An 8,946-nucleotide genomic window follows, 5' to 3' on the forward strand; every position below is an offset into this window, starting at 1 on the left:
TAAGGTCACACCAAAATAGAAAAAAAGGCTATTACATATAGTTCAAATACATACAAACTCAAATGTTCATCAAATTAAATGAATAGCATTTTTAAACTTAAAAAAAAAGTTTTCAGTAGCTCACATTTCAGAACTGCCAATAGTGAATGACACAATGCCCAGTAATGTAACTGGATCAAAAAAAACCATTATTCATTACTTACATTGACAGTATTACAGCTTGACTTATTATTTACTAGATTTTTTAAATGTGGGTTGTCAAACTGGTTCTTACATTAGAATTTACAATTTGTGGAGAGAATTCTCCGGAGAATTTTCTAGTAGGAAATATTCTCAAGAATATTCTCATGCTTAATTTTTAGGGAGAGAGATGGTGTCTAATGTTTGTATGTAATCCTGCACACTCATGCACACAAAATCAAGATACATCACATGGGTACTCTGATCAACTGAGGAAATATGTTGAATTGCAAATATACATTTACTGTATCTGGATGAGAACCAAAGTGCTACTTTGGGCCTTTGGGCATCATTTTCCTCCCCCAGCCCTTTGAACAGCAGAAAAGCTACTATTGAAAGCCCCCTCAGTTTCAAAAGGGGCTTGCTGTGTGGCACAGAAGTGCCTTCTTTTTGAGATACACAAAGCAATGGCACTCCTTAACAGTGATGGTTAAGTATTTATTTATTTGCTTATCATTGCTGTGTTTTTAGGGTCCCTTGGCAAATGTACCCAGTATGGATTCCATGTCATTAAAAGCTGCAATGGTAAGATACTGGAATTTAATTTGTAGCTGTATTTATTTTTTTTAGGTGGGGGGAAGTAATTATCAAATAGAAACCAGGGCAAGAGGAGGCGGGGGTAAACAAGGAAGCAATGTACCCTTTTTTCCAATGACATGTGCTTTGGCTCAGTTAGACTTGCCTCTCTTCTAGCTGTTCCACTCCAAATCAATATATGGGGCTGTGAATGAACCTTGAAGTATGCCCTCCTTATTATTTTTTTGCAAAAGTTGAGCCAAATTGTGCATTCGCTTCGGTTTTATTTTGATGTTTTTCAGAACAATATTTTCGTTGTGCTAAGAGGCCTGATACACAGCAACATTGCGTGAAAATTAAACTATCCCATAAAGTTTTAATGAGACACCACGTTGATGCAGATAACCGAAAAGAATGTTGGCTGTTTATTTGTGTGGTCTTTTTGACACAAACCCTTAGCACAGAAAATTGCTTTGACTAAAGCGAGCATATTCAGTGGTATCTTATGTATATCTTATGTAAGGCCATGTAAGAAAGATACCGTATTTTTTGCTCTATAAGACGCACCAGACCACAATACGCACCTAGTTTTTGGAGGAGGAAAACAAGAAAAAAAAAATTCTGAATCTCAGAAGCCAGAACAACAAGAGGGATCCGTTGCACAGCGATCCCTCTTGCTGTTCTGGCTTCTGGGATAGCTGCGCAGCCTGCATTCACTCCATAAGACGCACACACATTCCCCCTTACTTTTTAGGAGGGAAAAAGTGAGTCTTATAGAGCAAAAAATACGGTGCTCAGCAAATTCTATTCTGGTGTAAGGTTCTGTTGTATCATTTTGAAATATGTCCAAAAGTTGTTTCTAGTAATTGATAACAGTGGCATTGGTTTAATTTGAACAGCTGAAATAGATCAGGCTTCCTCAACCTCAGCCCTCCAGATGTCGTAGGCAAAAAATGATTCCTAGATAGCAGAACCAGTGGTCAGGGATGATGAGAATTGTAGTCTCAAAACATCTGGAGGGCCGAGGTTGAGGAAGCCTGAAATAGACAATAGACTTGCACACACAGGCATTAAGAGTTAGGGTTAAGGAGCAGGGTTAAGGACACAAGGAAGAGGGGCTCCTGACAGGGAGGACAAGCTAGGATGCACAATCCTGCTTCCCATCCTCTTGTGCATGAACAGCCCTCAAACTCAGACCTCCATCATAGATGGAAATAAAGTGGAGCAGGTCGCCGTCTCCAGCTGCCCATAGTCCCATCCTCTTTGCTTCCCTGCTCTTTCGGTGCCAAATTTAGACACGGAGCTCAACGCATCACTCTGAAACACATCAGGGCTTCCCCCAGCCCTTATAAATAAAGGTGTGTGGTGGGGTCTGGTTTTCATAAGGCTCACAGCAGGCAGGGAGGAGAAGGTCAACCACCCCAGTCACAGCCATTAGTTCCACCATGAAGCTTCTCTCTTGATTCCAGAAAAATTGGGTGAGATGCTTAGTGCCTAATGCCTGTCCTTCTTCTGTTTGCGTTAGGTCCAGTTTGATCGTTATTTGTCGGCTCCCGATGGACTGCTAATGCCACAGATAAACTTTCTCCTAAGTGCTACCGTGAAGTAAGCGTTTTGGCTTTGGATTTGATTCTTTGGTTGTAGTTTCTGATCCAAATCAGTTGGTCCCTTACCTTTCCCGCCCCGACAAGGCCACAGTGATCCATGCGAAGGTCACCTCCAGGCTTGACTACTGTAATTCGCTCTACGCGGGGCTGCCCTTGAAGCTGTCCCAGAAACTCCAGCGGGTGCAGAATGCTGCAGCGAGGCTCCTCACGGGGTCCCTGCCATGGGAGCACATTCACCCAGTGCTTTTCCAGCTGCACTGGCTCCCGGTGGAGTACAGGGTCAGATTTAAGGTGCTGCTTTTGACCTTTAAGGCCCTTCAAGGCCTAGGACCCTCGTACCTACAGGACCGCCTCTCCTGGTATGCCCCACGGAGGACCTTAAGGTCCATAAATAGCAACACCCTAGAGGTCCTGGGCCTTAAAGAAGTTAGATTAGCCTCAACCAGAGCCAGGGCTTTTTCGACACTGGCTCCAGCCTGGTGGAACACTCTGCCTCATGAGACCAGGGCCCTGCAGGATCTGATTTCTTTCCGCAGGGCCTGTAAGACAGAGTTATTCCGCCTGGCCTTTGGCTTAGAATCAATTTGATTCCCTCTCCTTCATTCTTTTTTTCCTTTCTCCTATTATGAGGCTGCATTTTAATGTTTTAATGTTTGACAACGAGGCACGGCTTGCAATTGGTTGCAGGAGCTTCCTGCACATCAGACGTTCAGCTTCCAAAAAACATTCAAAAACCGGAACACTTACTTCCGGGTTTGCGGCATTCGGGAGCCAAAACGTTCCGAAATGGAGGCGTTCGGGATCCGAGGTTTGACTGTACTAATTTCTGCAAAGGTGCAGAAGTATGCAAAGAGATATTTTGTTCTCAACACTGTGTTTTTGTTTTGTTTTAGACAGCAGATAATAAAACTGTCCACGGAACTAGTCTGCAGAGCCTATAGCGAAGTATATTCAGCTGTAATGAATCCAGACAATGGCTATAAAGATCCAGAAACAATATTGCCCAGATCTCCTCATCAGGTTCAAGCACTTCTCTCCTAACCTTAGCCAAAATGAAGTTTCTCACTGTTTAAGGTCAGAATATTTTCATGCAAGTACAAGATAGGCAATGGCTATTTCTTTCTGTTCTTGAAATCTTGGTGGACGTTTGGGTGGATGTATGCTTGGGCTACAGCTGTGTACAAAGTTAGTCTGATGAGATCCCATTGACTTGAATGGGATTTCTGCTGCCTTATTATGTGCAGTATTGTAGACATAATGGTAGACAGAGGCAAGATACTGAATTATTTTCATGTTGTTATAAACATGAAATGGGCTTCTTTGGGAAAGAAAGAAAATCCTCGTTATTTTTTTTTAATGATAAATTCTGTACACCCAAAAAGCTTCCAAGTTCTAGTGACTTAGACAATATTGGGTTTTGTTCCACCATTCTTCCGCTAACAGTTTGGAGGAAGAGATACCAGCGTTGCGAACAAAGGGAGACGTTTTGGATTGGATAAGGGACGAATGTGTGGGTGCTTCGATGCGTTGCTTTCTGTCATGGATACTCTTAGCAAAAATAAAAGCATAAGTCTAATCTTTGAAGATGTAATTTCTATCACTGGCTAAATACTACCTCAAATACAGTGGTGCCTCGCAAGACGAAAAGAATCTGTTCTATGATTCTCTTCGTCTAGCGGTTTTTTCGTCTTGCGAAGCAAGCCCATTGATGGATTAGCGCTATTAGCACTATTGGCGGCTTTTATCGGCTTATCGGATCAGCTGATAAGCGGCTTAGCGGCTTAGAAAAAGGGGGGGGAACCCCGCAGGAACTCACAAGACATTTTCGTCTTGCGAAGCAAGCCCATAGGAGATTCGTTTTGCAAAGCACCTCCAAAACAGAAAACTCTTTCGTCTAGTGAGTTTTCCGTCTTGCGAGGCATTCGTCTTGCGGGGCACCACTGTACTATTAAGTTTTTGCCATGTATCCATTACCCAGTTGATGGTTGCCTGGGAGTAAGTCCTGTTGAACGCAGTGGAACTCACTGCACTGTTAATAATGTAAGCAAGCCGTACTCCATCAGATCCACATTGGTCTGTGACACCTCATGATATCCACATTGGTGACTATTGCATCGTGGAGAATCAGGAAAGTGTGTATACAAACCTGACTTTAAGAAACCTGAAACTTAACCTGCCTGGTAAATACCATTCCCCTGAGGGTACGTGTCTTTTTAGTTTGGTGTTTGTACTGATTGGAAAAAGTGAATAAAAACAGCAACACCATTCCCCTGAGGGTCTTTCATTGATCATTTTATAGAATCATAGATTTGTAGAGTTGGAAGGGACCCCAAGAGTAATCTGGTCCAACCCCTTGCAATAATGACTCTTGATCCTCTTGGTTGTAGTCAGAGCCGTCTTTCCCATGGGGCTTAGTGGTGCGTTGCGCCAGGGCGGCGGCCTCTCAGGGGCACCCCAGTCAGTGGGGGAGCTGAGCAGCTTTGCCGGCGGCTTCCCCTTTCCCTGCACCCCAGCTGCGCCCCGTCAACCATATGGCTGGCAGGCATGCAACTTGCCTCCCAAGCCTCAGCGGGAGGAGAGCAATCCCTGCAGAGGCTTAGGATGGAAGCTGCGCCCTGCCAACTATATGGCTGGCAGGCACGCAGTTTCCCTCCCAAGCCTCTGTGGGGATTGCTCTCTTGCAGAGGCATGGGGGAGAATTGTGGCCCCCCCATGGCCGGCAGTGCGCAGCTTCGCCCCCCCTATCTGCGGTAATTTCGGGCGCTGGGTGGCTATTTGTACCCAGGCGCCTCATCTGCTAAAGATGAAAGATAGCCCTAGTTGCAGTCCTGTACACAATTACCTGGGGGTATGTTCCCGTTGAACTCATTGGGGCTTGCTTCATGCATAGAATTGTACTGTCAATATCAATTACGTTTCTAGGGTTGTTGAACACAGAGAAATCTGCAGTCGGTATTTTAATTTAATTTATGGGTTGGGTACTTCCAATTGTCTTTAAATCTGATCAAATGAACTAACAAATGTTTCATGCACCGGATCAATGATTAAAGTAAATAAAACACATAACTGTGTGTCTAATATGTCTGGAAAAACTATAAAAAATCTTAGGAAGGTAACCTGGTAAGTGCTAGTTTAGGTACCTGTGGGAAAACACACATGGGTAGCTACAAAATTTAGAATGTCAGAAAATTCACATTAATAAGTAATGCTACTTAAAAGTAAAAATTACACCGTATTTTTCGCTCTATAACACGCACCAGACCATAACACACACGTAGTTTTTAGAGGAGGAAAACAAGAAAAAAAATATTCTAAACGAAATAGTGGATATATGATTTTTGTGGTTCATGCTGTGGCCACAGCCATGTGATCTGACAGTGAGTTTGGAGTAGCCCAATGGAAAAATCCTGAGGATCCATGTAGATCCATGCTTTGTAACCACGGAGGAGGGAAGGAAGGGGAACCATGGATCCTCTGCTCACGACTGCAGCAGATCCCCCCCGCCACCTGCAGGCATTCGCTCCATAACACGCACAGACATTTCTCCTTACTTTCTAGGAGGGAAAAAGTGAGTGTTATGGTGCAAAAAATACGGTAATTTCTCCCACTTGTTGCTGGTACACCTAGAGCTGGTTGGTTCCAAAGATTTGTTCCGAAAGGGATATGAACATGTGCTGCTTCATGGAATCCATTCCAATTTTTAAAAAATTATTTTCGATTGGGGTGAACTCCCTTAGCTCTTACTGCTCCCAGGATTAGCTCACAAGGAACAGGGTGCATTTCCACCATCAAAACACAACTGTGGGGTTATGTGGACACTGTTTTATGTTAATAGTGTCACCCAACTGGCATCAATGCACCATTTGGGTACTGTCACCACAACTGCTAATTCATTTGATCTTTCCACTCATTTTGCAGTGCACAGAGTACCAGTTTAATTTAGCATCAGTGCCGTAGACCTGATCAGCTTCACTTTCGTAAGCCAATGAATAGCTTTTAATCTGGGGAGGTCAGGGGGATGATAATAACGATGACGATAAAATTAATAATAGGCTTCAGGGGAAATAAGGAATGTTTTCCCCACTTTCTTTGGCTTAGATGTGTTTCTTTACAGAGCCTCCCAGCTGTTGGAACAGTGGAGGTTTTGCCTTTGTCCGCTGTAGGATGTTGTAAATAAAATGTTTTTCTGAACTTTGAATACCAGCAGTGGGCATAAAAAATTTCTAAAGAGGCACTGACGTTATTGGAAGCAGATTTGGCACTACTAGTGCAAAGCTTATCAGCGTTCGAGGGGCCCTCTCAATACATTTGTAAATGACTAGCATATATGGAAGTGAGCAATTTCCTGTAAATCAATGTACTTTGCTTTAGACTTTGACTTCACAACACGACTACCCTTGAAAACAAACGACACACTCATTATTTTTGACCTCAGCATGAAGAATCGTATGCCGCTCTCCCCTCTCCCATCTTGTACTAAGAGGAAATTTCAATTAAACTTCAATTAGACTAAATAAATGGTATAAATGGAAGACCTGAAAATATAAGCCCTGGACAAAATAAATCTTTGGATACCTTAATTAATAGCTAAAGAACAAATGCTTTTAAAGGTAAGTCGGAAATTAAGAGCTGCATGGTTGCTTTTGACTCTTCTGTTCCACTCCTGCTCTTTGAGTTTCAATAGGGGCTTATTCTGTCCATTAGGGGAAGGAAAATGCAGTCAACATACGGCTATAAACATCCAGCAACAAAATGAAGAGCCAAAGCCTATTAGCTTTCCTGAGAGCAGGCTAGGGTTCTTTTCCGGTAGATGTACACTGCTAGATACCGTTCCCATATAGTTCAGGAAGTCAATGGTTACGTCAGCTTGCATGGATAATAGGAGTTCAAATAAAGACCTCGGCATTTTTCATCCATTTAATTTGTTTATTTTAATGCCATCCTAGAAGGCTGGGGCTGGCGAATGGAAAAAGCATTTAAACCTGCGAACAATATAAACAAAATCAGTTTTCGGGCACTGAAATTACATGAAAATTCACTAACCTGTCATCAGCTTATCCCTGACCCACACAAGCCAGCACAAAGAGATAAGCTTCTGAAATATGCTCTGGCCTGGAAAGCAGCCAGTTTTCCTGGAAGTGGGTGTTCCATAAACAGAAGATACTTCTCGGTGCATTTTAGCTGTTTGAACATGGAATCGTTACAGGGGCAGCTTCGATCACCCTGGGATTGTGAAGGAGCCTAGGGAATGGTCCCGAAAGCGTCTAGACTGCTTTAGGGCTTTAGAAGATCAACAACAGAGCCTTGAATTGGATAAGAAATGCAACAGGAGCACTTGTGTAACATGCCCTCAGCATCCCTCTCCTTTTAGGAGACAAAGAACCTCACTGTTGCTCTGGTTGAAGCTTCTAGGCAGCCTATGATGACCAGGTAACAAATCTTAAAATGACCAGATGCATGGCTTTAAGTTGCCAGGTAAAAAATGGTAGCCCACTCAGGAGATTGAAGTCAGAGAAAGATGCTTCAGGCCATCACCCAACCCAGGCATTGCGGATTGGGCAATTAATCTTGGAGCTAAAAGGTAAAGGGACCCCTGACCATTAGGTCCAGTCGTGGCCGACTCCGGGGTTGCGGCGCTCATCTCGCTTTATTGGACGAGGGAACCGGCGTACAGCTTCCAGGTCATGTGGCCAGCATGACCAAGCCGCTTGTGGCGAACCAGAGCAGCGCACGGAAACGCCGATTACCTTCCCGCCGGAGCGGTACCTATTTATCTGCTTGCACTTTGACGTGCTTTTGAGCTGCTAGGTTGGCAGGAGAATCTTGGAGCCAGCCGAGACTATTGGCTTAAGTGTGGTGTAGTGGTTAAGAGCGGTGGACTCGTAATCTGGGGAACCAGGTTCGCGTCTCCGCTCCTCCACATGCAGCTGCTGGGTGACCTTGGGCCAGTCACACTCCTTTGAAGTCTTTCAGCCCCACTCACCTCACAGAGTGTCTGTTGTGGGGGAGGAGGGGAAAGGAGAATGTGAGCCGCTTTGAGACTCCTTTGGGTAGTGATAAAGCGGGATATCAAATCCAAACTCTTCCAAACCCTCTTCTTCTATCAATCACCGTCATCCCAACCATGCCACACACACGTCGTCTGTCAGTCATCATGACTCTGTGTCTCCAAGCACCTGCTGTCGGGTCACACTTACCCAGCTTTCAACTATGACCAGCAAGTGAGATAAAGAGCATGCTGCTCACATGACATTTATTTGTGAGGGAATGCCCAATTTTTTAAAATAAATAAATAAAGATTTTCTTGGTTTACAAAACTAGATGCCTTGTCTCTCTTTTCAAGTTGTACAGTGTTTTTTACAGATCAGTTACATTTGTTATGAGACATTAGTGTTGAGTATAGACGCGGGTGGGATGCGGGTGGCGCTGTGGGTTAAACCACAGAGCCTAGGACTTGCCGATCTGAAGGTTGGCAGTTCGAATCCCCGCGATGGAGTGAGCTCCCGTTTCTCGGTCCCTGCTCCTGCCAACCTAGCAGTTTGAAAGAATGTCAAAGTGCAAGTAGATAAATAGGTACCGCTCC

At 44.0% G+C, this 8,946-nt stretch overlaps 1 protein-coding gene and 1 long non-coding RNA gene across 2 annotated transcripts in view; one reads left to right on the top strand and one right to left on the bottom strand.

Annotated features, from left to right (window-relative positions):
- Window positions 1–3,947, top strand: part of COG6 (component of oligomeric golgi complex 6) — a 30,599-nt gene extending 26,652 nt beyond the window's left edge. The window contains exons 17-19 of the mRNA XM_082216381.1: window positions 712–765; window positions 2,282–2,361; window positions 3,257–3,947. Of these exons, the coding sequence (XP_082072507.1) occupies window positions 712–765; window positions 2,282–2,361; window positions 3,257–3,404 (282 nt within the window). The 3' untranslated portion in view covers window positions 3,405–3,947. The remainder of the gene's footprint in view (window positions 1–711; window positions 766–2,281; window positions 2,362–3,256) is intronic.
- Window positions 3,724–8,091, bottom strand: LOC309528842. The gene is made up of 2 exons (XR_014217902.1): window positions 4,302–8,091; window positions 3,724–3,967 (listed from the first exon to the last, which is right to left on the bottom strand). It is a non-coding gene; the product is annotated as an uncharacterized lncRNA (long non-coding RNA).
- Between the last annotated feature and the right edge of the window lie 855 nt (window positions 8,092–8,946).

The sequence above is a fragment of the Podarcis vaucheri genome (genome assembly GCF_965113315.1).
Source record: "Podarcis vaucheri genome assembly, chromosome: 3".
In the NCBI taxonomy this organism is placed as follows: domain Eukaryota; kingdom Metazoa; phylum Chordata; class Lepidosauria; order Squamata; family Lacertidae; genus Podarcis; species Podarcis vaucheri.